General features: G+C 49.0%; 2 protein-coding genes across 2 annotated transcripts in view; one reads left to right on the top strand and one right to left on the bottom strand.

Annotated features, from left to right (window-relative positions):
- Positions 1-1,402: 1,402 nt before the first annotated feature.
- Positions 1,403-8,258, top strand: Cmtm3 (CKLF-like MARVEL transmembrane domain containing 3). Its single transcript, NM_001106164.1, is given in 5 exon segments — positions 1,403-1,618; positions 4,240-4,395; positions 5,282-5,377; positions 5,754-5,874; positions 7,329-8,258. Coding segments are annotated over 5 exon segments (555 nt in total). The 5' UTR covers positions 1,403-1,471; the 3' UTR covers positions 7,364-8,258.
- Positions 8,259-14,728: 6,470 nt separating this feature from the next.
- The window catches only part of Cmtm4 (CKLF-like MARVEL transmembrane domain containing 4), a 39,845-nt gene continuing 35,273 nt past the window's right edge, over positions 14,729-19,300 (bottom strand). The window contains exons 2-4 of the mRNA NM_001172151.3: positions 18,954-19,130; positions 17,577-17,675; positions 14,729-15,696 (exon numbers count right to left, since the gene is read on the bottom strand). Of these exons, the coding sequence (NP_001165622.1) occupies positions 15,532-15,696; positions 17,577-17,675; positions 18,954-19,130 (441 nt within the window). The 3' untranslated portion in view covers positions 14,729-15,531. The remainder of the gene's footprint in view (positions 15,697-17,576; positions 17,676-18,953; positions 19,131-19,300) is intronic.

The raw sequence follows: 19,300 nt of genomic DNA, 5'->3' as shown, positions 1-19,300 counted from the left end.
TAGAAAGGACAGTTGTAAAAAGTCCCCATGGCAAGAGGAAGCATCAATTTTCCTGAGGGCACAGTGGGAGGGAGCATGACTAGTGACTTAAGTTTATCTAGCTGACAAGGAAGAAAGCAGCGACTTCTTGAAGAGCCTCATAGTAGTTATGGGGGGGCAGGAGTGCAAACTTAGTGGTAGTTAGAGAGCATCCGGGATGGGATAGTGGTGGGGGAGAACAAGGACAATTCCAGATCTCTGGTTAGTCCAGTAAGGAATAAACCCAAGCCTGAGGCAGCTAACAAAAGAGGCCAGGAAGAAGGACGTGCTAGCTGAGGCCTGACAGGGAGTGTGACCTGAAAAATAGAAGAGGAAGATGGGCAAGCCAAGGAGTAGAGGAAGCGTGGCCTGGGAAGTAGTAGGAAAACTCCAAGAGGAGCCAAGAGGGAGAAAGCACTCTGCAAGTGGAGAGGACTGGGCGGGAGTGGTGGAGGGGGGATCCTGGAGTTGTCTAGGTTCAGAAAGTGCCTAGGGTAGAAAGTTATTTCGTGCTTAAAGAGCAGAATGCGGAGCAGGGACAGGTGGTCGGCCTCGAAGCGCTCAGGGCAGATAAGTGGGTCTGTGTCAGTCAGGGCGGGGTAAGGAGACAGACGACACAAGAAGACTCCAAGCCAGCAAGCCACACAGAGCAAACCCCGCAGCTGGGGTTTGAGGGGGACTGGGAGGACCTAGGTACAGAGTCAGAGGGGGTGGGACGGAGCGGAAATAGTGAGTGGGGGAGGTGGGGAGGTGGGTGGGGAGCATGGGAAGGGGTGGGAGAATAGGGCAGAAGATAGGGGGAGCAGGTAAAGGAGGCTGTGAGAGACTGGGCACAGAGAATGACCGGGATGGGCTGGGGGGAGAACCAGTATGGGAGGTGTGGAGAATGAGAAATGACCGGAGGATAGAGGGCCAAGGATGATCGGAGGGGCAGTGTGGTGCAAAGAACCACGGGTGGGGAAGGGAGTAGGGGGAAGGGTCCGAGGGTGCGCCGGGGTCAGTGGGCGGGACAGGACGGAGGGGGAACTGAGAATGGAAGGCCAAGGGGTCGGGGAGGATCCTAGCGCCAGTGAAGAGGCAAAGGACGTAAGGGGAAATAGAGAAGACAGACTGGACTAGGTCTGAGAGGCAATGAGGAGTGGTTGGAAGGATGGGGCAGGATATGGGCAGGGGCAGTGGGGGAGGCGCAGATGGGAGGATCGAGGGGACGGATGGGTAGGGCAGTGTCCCAGAAATATGGGGCTACGTAGAGAATGGACGGAGGGAGAATGGGCGGGGCAGGGTTCGAGGGGCAGTTGTGGGTGGGGATGGGGGACGTGGGGGCGGGGCAGTGGAGGATGAGTCCCGGGCCTAGTCTAACTCAACTTTTTCTTCTTCCGCACAGCGGGTTTCCGCTTCCCTCCAGAGCGGTGGGTGAGACTGTGAGGCCGAGGCTCGACCAGATAGCGGCGCTATGTGGCCCCGGGACGCAGAGCCAGAGCCCGACCCGGAGTCCACGCATGGCCCCCGAAGTGGCAGGACAGTGCCGGGGCTCCGAGCCCTGTTGCCCGCACGCGCCTTCCTCTGCTCTCTTAAAGGCCGCCTCCTGCTGGCCGAGTCGGTGAGTGCGCGTGCTCCCCGGGTGCGTGAAGCCAGGTCCCCGCGCCCCCCAGCCCCGGGCCTTGCATCTCCAGCGCAGGGAAATCGCGTGAATTTGGGCCACCGCCCCCAAACTTGCTACGGCTTTTCTGTAGCGAGCTCGAATCAGAATCAGGCCCGAGCCGTGGTTTTCCTGGCTTCTCCAACCCACGAGGCCATCGAAAGGGATTAGAGACCAGGGTTTGGGGACCTGGACCCCGCTAGAGCGGCAGTCCGGCGGCTGTGTGACCTCGAGCGCCTCCACCCTCTCTGGGCCCCCGGGACTGCTGCGCTCGCTCGGCTCCTTCTGGCCTCGCCCGCTCTGCACAACCTCCCACCTCCTCTGTGGAGACGTAGCGGCCTGTTTGATGAAGATCCTGCGGAGTGGGATGAGCCCCCGGGGAGTGGGTGAGGCCGGGGCCACGTAGTGAAGGTGCAGGCAGACCACTGTCTCAGGGTGGCAAGCCAGCGGGTGACTTCATGCTCTTCTTCCTCCCTCCCGCACCGTACTCCTTCCTCCTCCTTGCTTGTCCCCACCCGGATAGGAAAGTCTCCTTTGTCCTCCCAACACTCCAGCATCATCACGTGTGGGGCGGGAACTGGCATGGAGCCTATGGAGATTGGGAGAGGGGTGGGAGGAGAGACGGTGGAAAGAGGAAACAGCCCATGGTGACAGCCACTTGTTGCTCAGATTTCCTAGCAACTTAATATCCGACCCGTTCTCACTTAGAGTCGGAGATAGAAGAGACAGTGGTTTTGCTAGGAAATTTGACAGGTGACCATCTAGTGGCCTTGAGGATAGATGGGGGCGGGGGTTCTGCCCTTGTACCCCATGACTTTTGAAGGAGGCGTCCACCCTAGGACACCAATAGAACCTAATACTTTGTTCCTAAGCGAGGTACCAAGTGTACCTAACGCCCATTCTCTAACTGGCCGTTTCAGATCTCTGGGAGCTTCTGGGGGCATAGGGCGGGGACTTTGAATCCACTGGCCACTGGCTTCAATCCTACCCTACCCAGTAGCCCTTCATGGAAAGGGGGTGAGTGCCAGCCAGCCAGAACTCACAAGATGTCCTTGCCCTAGCTGGGTGCCAGAAATCCAGACCTAGGAAAATATGAAGGGTAAGGGGCAAGCTTATAGGGTATAGGGGAGCCACCCCTAGTCATTCCTCCCCTTGGTCCCGTGCAAGTAGGGAGTCTAACCTGGATAGAAAGCTAGGGGAAGCAGCCACCAAGAATCAGGGCATGAGAAAACAGGAATCAAGGGGTGGTGTGTGTGTGTGTGTGTGTGTGTGTGTGTGTGTGTGTGTGTGTGTGTGTGTTGGGGCAGGGGAGTGTCACCAGAATCAGACTTTCTTAAGGAGAATGGTAACAGAAAGAGGAGAGGTATAAGAGCAGCCTTTGACAAGGAAATACAGTAGGGGCTGATGGCAACCTCAGAAAGCCTTTCTCTAAGCCTTAAGTTTCCTGTTTTCCCAAGGGAAGCTCAGCTTCCCCCATGATATGTTCAACGAAAGGGGTGGGAGTGGGGTTGCTGAGATCAATTCATTTGTCTGAAGCAGCCATGGTACCTCATGCAGGACTCCTGGGTTTCTCCTTAAACTGCTGAGCTATAGATGGACTCAAACCCATCCACAGTGATAGATAGAGAGGCTGTGAGTAGCACCCAAGTGGTTATCAGAAGCGGAGAAGTCCAGAAACCTTAGCAAGGATTGGGCTTGAAGAGCCACTGACCTATCTTCTTCATCTTGTTTCCATGCCATGCACAAGTCTGCAGTAGTGAGCCTTAGCATCCTCCATACCTAGAGCATTGTGGCCCAGGCTTCTGGTGGGGTATAGCTAGCCCCACCTTTCACATAGACTGGGAATGGTGCAGCAGGAACCCTATGTCTTTACTCTCTCCAAGAGAGTTATGACTTTGTTGAGATTGGGTTTCATGTATCCCAGGCTGAGGAGGACTTTGAACCTCTGGTCTCTCTGCTTCCCCTCCCAAGTGCTAAGATTCCATGCATGTACCGCCATGCCTAGTTTATACAGTGCTCTGGATCGAACCCAGAGCTTTGTGTAGCCTAGGCAAGTTCTCTACCAGCTGAGCTGCAACCCCAGCCTCATGCATAGCTATTGTTGTTCTTTTCATGAAGACTCGCAGATGCAGGAGTGGCAAGACATCTCTATCAACCCCCCTGCATCGCCGCACCTGAACTGTGCAGTGGCTAACATTGCTCAGCCTTCTCTATCGCCCGTTTCCATCCACCTCCCTGTGCTTTCAGTCATTCAAACTCAACTGTAGATGTCAGTACGTCTCCACCGCAACCACTTCAGCATGCACAACATCCTTAATGAAGTTAGGTTTACCTAATTAGGTGTTGGGTGTGACGGTTTGAAAGCAGTAGATTTTAGCTCCGGCTCGCCCCCTTGTGGACACAGCTAAGCTGGCTATGTTCTGTCGTAGAGCTTAAGAGTTCAGCAGCCCCACAAGCACCCTGCTAGGGAGTCTGGGGCTTCGAGATGGGGTCCTAGCAGGGATTCAGCAAGGTATAGGACTCGGGGTTATGTCCTGGGCTGGGGGTGGTAAGAGGGTTTGAATATCCTTGCTCTTCCGCAGGGCCTTTCATTCATTACCTTCGTCTGCTATGTGGTATCCTCGGCATCTGCCTTCCTCACAGTGCCTCTTCTGGAGTTTCTGTTGGCCATCTACTTCCTCTTTGCTGATGCCATGCAGCTGAATGACAAGTGGCAGGGCTTGTGCTGGCCCATGATGGTAAGGATCAGGGGAACCAGAAGGAAGGGGTTGGCTGTCACCCAAAGAATCTAGGGTTCCACATTTCAGCCCTACTGTCTGCAGCAATAGTGAGCAGTTTGAAAGCTTCAGATAATTCAGGACACTCACACAACTCCACCGCTGCCCACCCATTAGCACTGTGACCACGGTCCTCATGGTAGGAGCCTCCTGAGCTGGTCTGTGACACTGGGCACCTAAGGATGATTCCTGACCACCAGGTGGAGCTGTTGCTCTGACCTTAGAGGAGGAATGTGTCTCAGCCACAGGCATTCAAGCCATTTCCAGCAAGGCAGGGTAACTGAGGACTTGGGACTTCCTAGAGTCTGGTCGTCTGGCATGTGACCACCTTATGTGACCACCTGAAGAACTTGCAGTCCCGAGAGAGTGCCTTTTAGTGGATAAAATGCATCACTGAAAAAAGCCACCAATGACTTGGGCTCAGACCCTACTCTCTAGACTTTAATCTCCAGTGTCCGTGTAATCACCTAGTCATAGCTAACAGCACTGCAGCCTCACCTCAGGGAGTAAGCAGAGACTGTGATCATAAATGAATCTCACTGTGGTAAAGCCAAGACCCTTGGGGAACTAGATGTTCTCCACTTCCCATTTCTGCCGAGCAAACTGTAGGCTAGTCTATACCCATTTGCTATTTGCAGAGAAGATACAGCTGGACCAGGGACAGGGCAGTGTAAGTTGCTGGAGGTCTTCAAGACAAGAGGCACATGAGGAATAGATTCACGGCCAGGACGTGCAAGTGGAGCCCGGACAGGGACTCCGTGGGTGCTGGGGCTGGTTGTGTTGGCTCCCCATGCTGTGCCCCATTTCAAGAGATCAGAACAGAGTGGACATGTTCCTCTCTCCTCAGGACTTCCTGCGCTGTGTCACGGCTGCTCTCATCTACTTCGTCATCTCCATCACTGCTGTCGCCAAATACTCAGAAGGGGCTTACAAGGCAGCAGGAGTGAGTGGCTGCCCTAACCCTCTCTGATGATACCCAACAGCATCCCTCCCAAATGCTCCAGGTCCTCCCCTTTGGCACCTACTTCCATAGTGGAACCTGGGCACATCCCACCCCTGCTTAGGCCCTGGGTCCCTGTGTGGGTCTCTGCCATTCCAGTCTGCTAATTAGAGACTTACTCTGTCCTCAGTTGGGAGGCTGGTGTCTACCAGGCCCATAGTCCTTATTGGTGGTAACTCAAGGGCTGTGCCTGCCCATCAGTCCTAGTTGGGTTACTCCTCAGTGCTGCTTGCTTATACCCAGTCTCCCAGAGGTCCTTGCAATGTTCCTAGCCACCTTGTCTGTATCCCCTGCCATATGCCATGAATGTATCCCACAGGTTTTTGGCTTTTTTGCCACAATTGTGTTTGCCATTGACTTCTACCTGATCTTTAATGAAGTGGCCAAATTCCTCAAGCAAGGAGACTCTGGGAACGAGACCACAGCCCATAGGACAGAAGGTGAGTGGCCAGTCTGTGTGGTTTCTGATAAAGAACCTAGCTGACCGACCACTTTCAGGACAGCTGTAGAGTTCTGCCCTTCCTTGGGGACACCTGCTTTGTCTGAGGCTGGAGGAAACATGGGAAGTGTTTTACAGACTGACTACCTGTCATACCCCTTCATTGTCAAGGTTAGTCTGCTAGGGCCTCAGCTTAGGAGGAAAGCAGGTGTAACCTGCACCTCTGGAGGCTCCCTAATACCCCTCTGCGCAGCCAGCCAGTCAGGACATTGTTCCTTCTGGGACCAACCTACTAGACCCAGCTCTTTTCCTCCTTGGGAGGCCCACAGCACCCAGGCAAACACAGGCACAGTCTGGCCCCGATTTTGTTTAGGCTGAGTTTGTTTTTGAAATAGGACCTCAGTCTGTATAGCTCAAAATGGCCTAGAACTCACTCTATAGCCCAGGCTGGTCTCAAGCTCATGGCAACCCTTACCTGGCTTGATCGGACCTTTTTCCAAAGAAAGTGCACCTGAGCCGAGTGCTTCTCTGGAGCAGGGCAGCGGTGCTGTGGCTAGACAAGAATTGCTCAGGGCAGGTCTTGGCCATAAGATCTCCATTAAATACTAAATGTCTGAAGTAGACCAAGTTGGTTAGATTTAGGGGCCACCAATTTTCCATTGGGAGTTCCAGTGACTGTCTCAGTGCTAAAAAATGAATACCATTCCAAACTCTTTTCTGGTCTGTGAGTTAAATGCTCCTGGATGCTGTCTGTCTTCAAGCCTTTGGGATCTGTAGCAAATGCTGATCAGCCAGCTCAGGGACCAGAGCATAGATGTCCATGAATACACATTTTGAATATTATGTGGTTTTAATGTAAAATAGTTGTTTTGCAATTAAAGTATTCTTGGCCTACATGCCGAATATGAATATAGCAAGCCTGTCCTACTCGTACCTCCCTGGCTAATGGATGAGGGGGAAGAAGCAGGGCTTGGGAAGGGACATGACAAGTATCAGAAAACACCCGCTAGTACGAGGGACAGGCATTAGAGTACAGTGCCTTGTCTTATGAGGCAGACAGTTCCAGAAGGTTCTACAGAATAATCTTTATAAACAGCTAAACCCATAAAATAGCTTTACAAGGGGGGGGGGAGCATCTTTCAGTGTATTCAGTTCAGGGATAATTATTATTGTCTTTGCTTTGTCCTGCTGAATGGGGGTGGAGAAAGGAGTGCAGGTGTACAGTTCTGACATCGCAGGTGAGAGGCAATGTCTGGGTGGCTTGGACCACCTGGGTAGGAAGCATGTGGGCGTTGGGCTAAGTAGAAGGGCCTACTCTCCCTACCTGTGCCCCAGTGCCCAGCCTGCCTCTAAGATAGGAGAAGCAGGGCCCAGGTCTCCTGCTGGATGGCGGTGCCCCCCATTCCTACGCCACGGCCCAGGGGCTGGTGTGAGCACCCTCTGTTTTCCTTCCAGAAGAGAATTCCAACTCTGACTCAGATTCTGACTGAAGGACTGTCTGCGCTTGCCAACTGGAGCCACTCAGCCCTCTCACCCATACCGTCCCCACGTGGCTACAGGAGCATGGCAGGGAATGCCCACGGGAGAGCAGAGTGAGGCCTCAACTCACAATTGGCTGTTGGCTTGGTGCTGCTGAGCTAGCATGGTAGGGCTCGTTGAACATCCTCCCTTCTCCTTTCTGTCTTTGGGCCCCTTTAACCTCTTTGCCCCACAGAAGCACACGCCAAACAGAGCCAATCACTGCAGTTCATGTAGCAGCATGGGGTGCGGTGAGACTTCCTTTTATTAACAGGGACAGACAAAACCACAGCAGGCTGGGCCACCAGCCCCAGCCTGCACAGAGTGTTTCTGTTCACGCCTGCACTTCGGTTGATAGGACTTTCAGGAATCTTTGTTCAAGAAGTTTCCCTCCTCACTGTGAAACAGGGAGAAACTTAACTAGCCAAGTCTTCCACTGGGGGTCTGAGACCTTTGCAGAAAGGAACCCAAAGACTTGTTTACCACGGCCCACAGACAGGGAGCCAACCAATACAGTGGCAGTGACCAAGTCACAAGTGGCTGGGCAGGCCCAGCCAAGCACTCTCCTCCTGGGGATCCTAAAAGGTAAAGTGCTTCCTCCAGACACCTGGGCAGGACCACCAGTGACATGGGCCTTCTATCCCTTGGGGGCTGATACTGTGTATGTGTCTTTGATGGGGTTTTCTTTTTTTATATTTTTTTTTATACAAAAACAATGTAACAAATGGCCTTTTCTGTAACCCAAGAGGCCCCAGGAATGAGCCAGAGTTCTGGGCCCATGTTTTGGGCATTTGTAACCTTCTTATCTTGCATGTGAATCCTCTCCCTAAAAAAAATTGCCACAATGGATTAAAACAAACTGACTACATGCTTGGAGTGTGTCTGACTAAGAAATCCACCCACTGCCTACAGACACATTGTGCAGTAACTGCCTGTTTCCATACAAGCAGGCACAGTGAGTCCTGGCAGCTCTGGCATCAATGGCAAGACAGTACTTACTCTGCTGGGCATCAGAGTAACATGTGGCCACTGCTGGTGCCCTTACTCAATCCTGTAGTCCAGGCACTAAAGGGTAAGCACACACTCTAGTTAAGTTGGTGTCCTTCGGCAGACAAAATGTTGAGGCTTAATGGTTTAGGAACTAGTTGAGTAAGGGACCTCAGAGCAGCTGCTACAAGGACCCTAGTCAGCATTCTGGCCCAAGCAAAGTAGCAAAACATTCTGGTCACTGTCACTGAACACGTACTGAAAACATGCAGGCAGTCAGATGTGCAGAGGCAGAGAGGCTGTGTAATGCCCCACAGCCTGGCAAGCTGGTCCAGTCCCTTTACAGCCTGCTTACAGCCAACCGACTGTTCCACCTCACCGCCACAGGGCAAGCTTGTTACAAAAGTGGTACCCAAAGCCTTTGGGAGAGAAAGAAAACACTAAAGCATTTTATATGTCCATTTATTAAACAAGAACTCCTTCATGACAATACAGTATCATTAGTGATTAGTATTGAGAAAATTATTTCCCTCTACATACAAAAATACAGATTTGAACAATATGAAAACAATCAAGACAAGTACCATGAAAAATTGGTCCTTCGAAGGAAAAGTGGGGAGGTTGAGGGCAGTGTGAGGCTTTGCCTGCTGTCAGGCAAATCAACAGGAGCAAATGCCATGGCTCCCACATCATTTGAAATGCACAGGGTAAACCCCGGAGTCAGGGGAGGCCCACCCATGGTAGCAACGTCAAATGGGCCAGGATGGGAAGCTTAGTACTGCAAACAACACAAATTAAAGTTTGTTTTGTTAACAGCCTTCACCTTGGAATTCCCATGCTAAACTTTAGCTGGGTATGGTAGTACACTTCTGTGTACTATCCCAGCATTTAGGAGGAAGAAACAGGGGGATTGCTATTGTTAGAGGTCAGACAGGACTACCTAGCAAGACCCTGCCTCAAAGAAAACCCAACTCAAGAAACAAAATGTGCTAACTATTGTCTCCCAAGAGTGCCACTAGTTAAATGGAGTGGCCGTGGCCGATCCTGGCAGAAAACTGTCATTCAGCCACATAATGACTTCTGTTGTCACAGAATTACATATTTTGACTCTTCCAAGGACAAAAACCAAAGAGCTACAAGTTCATGTCTCAGAGGATACCTTACTCAGCAATGGCTCAGTGAGGTTTTCCTGGCCAGACAACTCCAAGGTGTGCAGTGAGGAAAACAAAATGGACGGCTAGGTCACCCTGTGCTCAGGCTCCAGCCAGCCCGCCACAGCACGGGACCTCCTATGGCATTGAGGCTACCCAGAAACCCACCACCTAAACCCAAGTGTGGTGAATCCGAGCAAGGCTGAGGTGCTGCTGGACACAGCGGCACTTAGCCCATCCTAGGAGACAGCCAGACAGCAGCCTGGGACTGGCTAGAATGGGAGGGCCAGGAGTCAATGCAAGAAACAAAATGCAAGCTCTCACCAGACCCAGCAAGCAGGAAGGTGGTGCATGGTTGAAACTTGTGAAAAATGAGACCACCTTCTTCTCACTGTTGGTGAGCAACAGTTCTTCCAGTCTAAAACAGTCAAACAGTGTCAAACAGAATTACAAGAACGTGACTTTTTTCAGAACTCTCCTCTGACTCTCAGACTACACCAGCAGAAGTGCAGTGTGGGAAAGAAAAACACAGTGCTAGGGACAGGACTTGCTGGAAGGGGTTGTTTTGAAAAATACATAGAAGTTTAAGAGGGAATGGCCCAAATGTCAGGACCGATGTAGAAAGCGATATTGAAAGGACACAGTCATGCTACAAAAATAGTGTTATCTGTTTAACTAAATGTGCATCCCGCCCCAATTCCATGATTGACAAGAGTGCTTATGTGACACATGGAAGGCACCAACGGTGAAGTGGTTGTTTGTCAAAATATACAGAGACAGAATTGCCTACTTAGGGAAAAAAAAAAGGACAAATAAATAGCTTAGTGTTTCTTTCATGGTTCCTAAACTCCTACAAAGTTCAACATATACTGCTTCTCTCCCTAGCACATGGAACCATGCCAAAACCTAGTTATCAAGAAGCAATGATTTTAGGCAAATGGATCAATTTCATTATTTGAATTAGTTTTCTATTGTTTTCATAAAAAAGTTATGAGAGTTGGGACAGGTGGGCCCAGGCTATGACTCTTGCCCTCTGCAGCCCGACCTAGCCAATTGTTTAAGCCCTGAATCGCTGTACCATGCAGTACCATGAAATGTACTCTGAATCAGCTCTGAAAGAACTGAAGCAAAGCTGGGTGGGTGAATGAAGAAGGGAGAGTTTGGCAGGCCTGGTCTTGCCTTGGGCTGGAGTGACCACAAGCCTTCTTTCCCTGTCCTTTCTCCTGGCAGATTCCTTGGGTAGCTATTCTGATTAAAAAAGAAGGGCAAGATACTTCCTGCTGGGGTAACAGACACAATTATGAAAGAATAAAGCCTCTCACTCCTGACGTAGCTCCAGACATGTTCTTACCATAGTCATAAACAAACAAGTTCTGCTAGCTTGCCACAATCCAAGTGACACTAACCGCTAATCAAAGGCTCACCTGAATTAAAATATCAGACTGAAGAGGGTGACAAGGTAACTAATGACATACACACACTGCTCAAGAGGTGACAAGGTGACTAACGCCATACACACACTGCTCAAGAACCTATGATGTAATCTGACTCTGCGAAGTGCCTACTGCTTTCAGCTCAGTGGGCTCGCACCCCTGCACCCCCTTTACTCTTACGGCTTTTTTGGAATAGAGAAAACTAGAAAGGGGGGGGGGGACCCAAAGCCTGAGAACTTATATCTAATGCTATACTGACTAGCATGAGACTCAGTAGAACATTTCCTTTTAGGAGAAAATTCTAGATCTAACACTGAATGCTATTTTCTTTCAGAGACAATGTCTACAAAAACATTGATAGGTTAGAAATTCCAAATTACTTTCTCAACCAGACAGAACTGATTACTTTAAAGATGTCTGCCGAGAAGAGAAAAACAATAGATTTTAAGGAGTCTGGAATACACCTGAGGCAGACCCAGACTAGACAGGTGCCAGCACTAAAGAATGATGGTCTCCAACACTCAGCCCTTTCCCTCAAGTCTGTTCAGGAGCACAAAAGACCTCACTCTTCTGAAGAGGGGGAGGTTAAGGACATGTTTCCAGGGCAGCAGGGGTTAAGAACATATCAAGTGCCATCTATGTCTCCCCACTACTGCCACTGAAGCCTGCCCCACCCCCAGGCCTCTGTCATGCAAACTAGGCTCTGCCTAGCTGGCCCTGCTATGGGGCTGGTGCTGATAAAACCAGACAGCAAGAGGAGCCTCAGACTCTTCAACTTTATGAGGAACTAAAAGGTACCTGGAAACGTCACACAGTAGAAGCAGCATTTTTTTTTTTTTTTTAGCTCATGAGAATCAGCCACAATTCTCTACGTAGAAAGTGTATGCCTCCCACCACCTCCAATGCTACCTGTTTAATGTCACTATTGCTAGGTAGATGACATCTTCAGAAAAAGGTGGTTAGGCAAGAGCATACTAACCATGGGACTTGTGTGTGTTCTGAACACAGATGGCAGAGTAGGAACCACCTACATCACTACTCAGTTGGACACAAGTCTCCATGCTCCTAAGACTGACCCAAAGGGAATCTGACACGGGCAGGGATGAACCTCAGGCCACCTCTTAGATAGGCAAGAGATTTCCTCCAAATAGTTCATGCAAATCCACAAGAAAAGGTGAGTTTGTGTCACACAGAGGGCTAGCCAAGACACATTCACAGCAAGAATTCACATACATGCAGGGACAAGAGTTAGACCTTCATCTCTTCTAAGACTGCCTGAACTAATAGAAAACTTCAAAGATAAAAGAAACTTGAAAACAAGTTTTCAACTGAGTCATGAAATTCTCTCCTGAAGCATCTAGCACAGGGTGGAAGGCAAGGCATACGTACTAGGCCTGCCCATAAGTCTTCCTGCTAGGGGTCTACTGAAGGACCCAGGTCATGTGATCGTGTGTAGCTCATCCTTGCTGGTTCTGCTCTGCCCACGCTGGTGTTCTAGCGTATCGCTAAGCAAGATGTGGCAGCTTAGTGCATTCTTGCTCTCTGTAGACAAAGCACTCTGCCTCACATGGCTCTCTACTTTAAGCAGAACTTCTCTGAAAAGAATTTACTACCTCACTGTGTTTGCCCTTTCTAGGAGACAATACGTATCTTTAGGTTTTCTTGACTGCAGTCTTAGCCTCTGAGCCTTTGGCAAGGAAGGCAGAGGAGAAGGGTGGTGGCTGGCACCCAGGTGAGAGAAACAGTGCCAAAATACACTTTCTCCGAAGATGAATTAATAGCCATCAAAACTACCACATGCTAGAGGTCTTCAACCCCACACCTCCACGAACACACCAGATGCTCCCAACAACTGCATTTCTCCACATTTTCTCCAACTGAGAAAGTGAATTCCATTCCATCAGGAAACAGACTGATACGGTTGACTTAAAATGCCCCACACCTAAGCGACATTGGTCCACAGTAGACTTAATAAACACAAAAATATCCTTTTTTTTTTTCAATTTACAGGTTATTTTTAAAAACCCAAATCTATTACCTTCTGTTTGTACAGAAGCACAACAGGAAAAATCAGGTGTCTGCATTCACTCTAGACAACCATCTTCCCTTCATGGCTTTTCCTCACCACACTGGCTGTAAAGGCAAGAGGGGCTGTGCACCACCCTATTAGAACGTGTACACGCCACTCTGGCTCAACGGGAACCAGTTCAATAGTACATACACAAAAGCCATAGGGAAGCTTCATAGCACAGAGGATATTAAATAGTTACTGGGATATAAATATTACAATGATTCTGTCACTAAGATGCAAATTGCTCTCAAGTCTCTTAGGCCCTAAGACGCCATCACATTTTATCATTTACCAGGATTCATGGTCTCAGCGGGTCTCGGGATCATTTCCTTCAGCCGAAACACTTCTCAGAGGCCTCCTTTCATCACAGGATCAAATGGGTTTATTGAAGGGACTTGGGAAACTGAGCAGAAACCCTGTCTGAATGCTTCTTTCTTCTGCCTCACTTCAAAGGTGGCTTTTTCCTGAGGCCCAGTAACATGATAGAGCTCAGGGTGGTCCTTCCAAGTGGGCCCCATCTGATACATATCGAGTCTTTGCAACGCGATTTTAAAAGGAATTCTCCAAGGCAGAAAAGCCAGAGTTTGATTATGTAGACATACTCAACAAATGCAAAATGATCACATAAAACTAGCAGATAAAAATCAAGATGTCACCCACTCCCCCACCTCACAACACACAACAGGTTCAAGGTTGGTAAAGCACAATGTGCCCTGACGGACTGACTCAACATGTCCAGCCACAGGAAGTTCTCCATGAGGAGCCGGGCAAAGGCCAGACTCAGGCTGCCCTCTGAAGGAGAGCAGTAGGGAGGGAAGTACACCAGACTAGCTGGGTCATCCTCTGAACATGGGGCCTGGACTACTGCCAATCTGGAACTGCAGCAGGACTTGATCACACTGGATATTGGGTTTAGGGAGCCAGCCCCTAGTTCTCCCCCACCCTGCCCCGAATCAGATACAGGCTATTTCCTGTGGACTCCTGAGCCCTGCAGTGGTGTTTGACAGGAGCCCCCTCTTTACTATTCAGCACTGCTCTTCGCTGAATGATGCAGGGCCATGGTACCCAGGGAGCACCTCCTCAGACTCTCCTCAACATTTGCCACCCACTTCTGGGTTCTGACTAGTCCTTAGGAGATAGTGGGGACTCTCTACTCTCATGCTATCTTCTCGCCAGCCACATCTTCTTGGTGAGGCTACCCACAAAATCTTAGAGCTACAACAAGATCTGTAAACAACAGTTCAGAGTGAGAACCTGACATATTAATTAGTCTCTTAACAACAAAATTACAGTATCATAGGGGCCTGTTTAACTCATTCACCACAAAAATAATCTTCAGTTTATCAAGAACCAATCCAAAAGCCTAGGTAACTAGGATTCCTAATATAATCCAGGACTTTTGATCATAGTGAAGACACTCAGGTGCCCAGATGACAGCAGTGCCTCGTGGAACATCCGTAGAAGGATGTGTCCTGGTACAGATTCAAGTATTTTCAAATCCTAGAAAAACTGACTTGGAATCACTTTAGAGCTGTCTCGGATATTCAGAAAATTAGATGTGTCCACACAACAGAAGTGTGAGTTTGAGTGTGCCACGCTGTAACACACACACACACACACACACACACACACACACACACACACACACACAAAAAAAACACGGGATCCATGAGGCCAGCAAGTAGACAAAGTGCCCGGGCTAATGGAGGACTGTTTCTTCTGCGCTTTCACCTGAGAAGGTAAAAGTTGCCAAAACTGCAATTCAGCCCCATGATATGTAAGGTAGGAGGACCCCGGCACATGTAATAGCCCCCTCTCCCGGAAAGTAAGTATGGACCACAGGAAGGCAATTCACATGAGGAAGAATCAAGTGATTTCTCAGCAGGGCAGGAGACAAATGGTCACTGCTCTGGGAGTCAGTCCACGGAGCTGTCCCCACAGGACACTAGCTTTTCCTATCCCTGTAGCATACAAGCCTGGTAAGGAAGTTACAGGAACACATCCATCCATCAGACCCCTCAGAGTCCCCCTCAGGCCATGCTGGCTGCCCAGATGCTCTGGGAACAGAACACAGGGAGGGTGGATCTAACAGACTCAACACGCACCCCAGTTGGCTAGAAGGCTGTCCAAGTACCTCACTGGCTGTCCCACCCCTGTGCTTCTTTCCGTCTTGTGACATATAATTCCCTTCTCAATGCCATTTAATAAGGCTCTGACTCATTGCAAATACACACGAAAGGGTGGCTCAGAGTCAGGTGAGACCATGCGTTCTGAGACAGACAGTTAAGACCTAGAGCACTCAATAAAGTTGGCTGCTCCCACGGGCACCCAATGCCCAACAGATCAGTCACTGGGCCACTCTAGGCAACCTTTCCCAAAGTGAATTTTTACCAAACAGGACAAAATTCAGCTGGTTCACACAAAAATCTGACGTGCTAAGAGAAAGAAAATTTGATTAGAAGAATGGGCAGAGGGCAGCGGGAGGGCTCCAGACGGTCTCATGTGTCCAGGCGCTGGATCTCAGGACGGCCGTCCACATCTCTAGACTCGGTGCGAGCTCGGATGTAGTCATTGGCGCTCTGCTGGCGGATGCTGACTCTCCATTTCTGCACAGCCAGGAACGTGCTGACTGCATAGGCTGCTGTTGCCAAGAAGCCAAATATCTAGAATACACAGTTACAGCTTACCTTTGTGCCTGTGCCTTGAAGGGGAGCAGCGCCCCACCCCAACACACACACACACTTTAAGATTTATTTATTTACTTTATGTATGAGGGCTCTATCTGCATGTACACCTACATGCCAGAGGGGGCATCAGATTACATTAGAGATGGTTGTGAGCCACCATGTGGCTGCTGGGGACTGAATTTGGGACCTCTGGAAGAACAGTCAGCGCTCTTAACTGCTGAGTCATGCCTCCAGTCTTCCAGAAGCTGAGTTTTGTTATAGGGACCCAAGCTGTCTGCAGCCCCTTCCAGTAATACCAGTTCCCCAGTCCTGCTCAATGTGCAGCTGTTATCTGGCTGAAGCTATAGTCACGTGACCCACAGAAACTATTCTAGCATGAAAACTGAAGAGGGTTCTTTTGAAATCTTTTAAATCTAGTTCTTTTGTTGTTGTTGCTGCTGCTGCTGCTGCTGCTGCTGCTGCTGCTGCTGCTGCTGCTGCAGGATTTCTCTGTGTATCCCTACTGTCCTGGAACTCACTCTGTAGACCAGGCTGGCCTCAAGCTCACAGATGGACCTGCCTTAGCCTCTGAGTGCTGGGATTAAAGGTGTGAGTCACCACTGTCTAGCTTGTTTATTAATCTCTCGATCTCCCTTTCTGTGGGGGCAGCAGGTGTCAGGCATGTGGAGGTCAGAATGGGAGTCAGGCCTTGCTTAAGACAGTTTCTTGCTTGGGTGTGCTAACTGCCTAGATGCCCTGGGAATGGAAAACAGGAGAGCTCAGGTCACTAGGGGCTAAGAACCTCTCAGTTCTTCCAGCCCTGCACTCTTGTCTTGTGACATGTAGTTCCCTTCTCCATACTAGATGACTCCATGGGCTTCTGGGGATTTCCCTCTCCCCACCTTGCTTTAGGATTGGGATTATGGATACTCTTGCTACTATGCTCAGCGCCTCATGCCTACATGGCAAGCACTAACCCACTAGCCAGCCCTCCAGCCCATTTTTTAAAAATATTTAATATTATTACTATAATATTATTTTGAGGCTCTCACTATATAGGCCTGGCTGACCTGGAATTCTCTATGTAAGCCATAATGTCAAATTTAAGGCAATCCGCCTGCTGAGTGTTGGGGCTACATGTATGTACTGCCATGCCTGGCCTTGAACTTTCTGTATTTTTAAACCACAAAAGTACTTCTTTCATTGCTTGCAATTTGCTGATCCCACAAGTAAAAATATATTGTAGACAAATTATGATATACACAGAATAGTCTTACATGAGAATCTTACATTCAACCACAGAGCCCATGTTCTGTAGCACCACACCCTCCTACTGCCTCTCAACTAGCAGTACCAGGCAAGATGAAGTAGGGTTTTAATTATTTAGTCAAGCTTGATGGATCTCCTGATCATGTTAGAGGGCGGTCAGGTTTGTGTTTTTCAACAAATTCTCTATTACATGTGTTTGTGACTTTGTATTTTAGGGGTACACACCATGGCACATAACAGAACTGTAGAAGTCAGTTCTCTCCTCCCATGTGGGACCTGGAGGTGGGACAGACCAGACTTGGCAACAGGTACCTTTTACCTGTTCAACCCTGCTGCTCATATCATTTCAGTGGTTCTTAAAGCCACTCATCCTCCATCACCCTTCACAAAAGTGATTCCTGTTCTTCATAAATCAACAGTAAGGCAGAAACCCAGAGCACACACAGTGAGCCCTCTCTAGTTTCATCGCCACCCCTTATCTCTTGGTCTCCCAAGGCCAAGATAGCAAACACTAAAGGAGGGAGAATGGGACACAAGCCAGGGGACAAAAGAGAGCAAGTCTCAGAAGGTACAAACTCAGCCTGATTTAAACCAATCAGTCTGCTTACCACAGCAGCAATTTCCGCTCCGGTTTTATGATTTAAAGCAGCCAATACAATTGAGGCAATAAAGAAAAAGAAAGTGCTGAGTCCAGTGTTGACCAAATCCTAAAGAAAGAAGAAAAGGTAGAGTCATTTGCAAAACAATGGAAGAACTTTCCAACTAAGGCCCTGGAAGTCCAGTTTCCTGGTGCCTCCGCAGCCACTCTCACAGAGGAAGTGAGCAGGAAGTGTTTACAACACACCTTTACCTGTGGCATTTCCCAGGCTTGACTTAAAGACCAACCAAAACTGGCAACACTGCTTACCACTCAGAGTTTGGGTTACTTGTCTGTGTGCTGGGCACTGAACCCAGGTCCTTACCGTATGGAAGACAACACACTACAAGGTCTCAGTGTGTATCCTTGGCTGGCCTGGAGCTTGCTATATAGACCAGGATGGCCTTGAACTCAGAGATCTACCTGCCTCTGCCTCCCAAGTGCTGGGATAAAAGGTATGCACTAGCACACCTGGCTTAGAATCACCTTTTAAAAAGGTTCTCATATCATTTGGATTAGACCAATCTTCCCAAGAATCCAAAGGTACTAAACATGGGCAACCTTCCAGCAGTTTTTCCTGTGTGACATGTAAATACGGTACTCACACTGAGAACGCACTTTCTTAACAGACATCCAAGCTTCTAAGTCACTAGGACTGACCAGTTCTGAGCATCCCAGGCCAACTGATAAGAGGGTCAAATGGGGCTAAGAACCCAAAGCACTGAGAGAGGCTCCTTCTGTCAAACCTGCAGCCCTCAGCAGCTCTGCACGTGACAGTACCCTTGGGTTACTGGTTATTTTCATACGTATTCTTAATTCTTTCAGAATCAATATTTTGTCATTTGTTGAGACAAGGTCTTGTTAAGTTACCCAAGTAAGTCTAGAATTCCTTCTGTAGACCAAGAAGGTCTTGAACTTGTAGTGATTCCCCCGTCTCTGTCCCCAAAGTGCTAGAATTACAGGTGTGAACCATTACACCTTCCAGAAACAATATTCTATAAATGGCTCTTTATAATATCTATAAATGGTCTAGTTTGAAAAATATGTAAGTGCATTATTAAATTCTGTTTTTCCCCATATTCTATAAGAACAATATAACCAATCCTCCAGATGGCTGTAAATACAAATGACACCCCAAAGAACCTGCACAATTTCTTTATGTTTAGCCGTTAAGTTAGGATTCACTTGTGTGAGTTTACTCAACCCAATAAGGAAACTTCAATTGAGTTATGAGTATGAGGGGATATTTAAGCACCAAGATGAACTAGAACTAAACATGATGAGAGTCCAACTTTCCCTGAGAGCCAAGCAGCAGTCAATAATCTTCCAACAGCCGGTGTATACTCACTGTTAGACTCCAGTTGATCTGGGGGATCCTCATATGCAGGTTGAGGCTGAAGAGAATCAGCAAGACCCCAGTCACCACAAATGCGCTGCAGCTTACAAACTCAAAGAAGTAGAGGCCTTCACACGGGGAGCACTCCATGATGGTCTCAATGCAGATAAATGCAATTAGGGCTAAAATCTAGGAAGAGAATTGGAAATACATGCATGTATATATTTGGTAAGGATCTACGGACAGTCATGCCTGCTGTGTTAAATACAACTGAACAGTACAGAGCGTCAGGGCTCGCCTCTGCAGAGAACAGTGTGACTGACAGAAACACGACCTGGTTCAAGCAGAACGGAGAGGAA

The sequence above is a fragment of the Rattus norvegicus genome, chromosome 19 (genome assembly GCF_021556685.1).
Source record: "Rattus norvegicus strain SHRSP/BbbUtx chromosome 19, alternate assembly SHRSP_T2T, whole genome shotgun sequence".
NCBI lineage: Eukaryota > Metazoa > Chordata > Mammalia > Rodentia > Muridae > Rattus > Rattus norvegicus.
The sequence above is the reverse complement of the archived record's forward strand: the minus strand, read 5'-3'. Positions and strand labels throughout refer to the sequence as shown.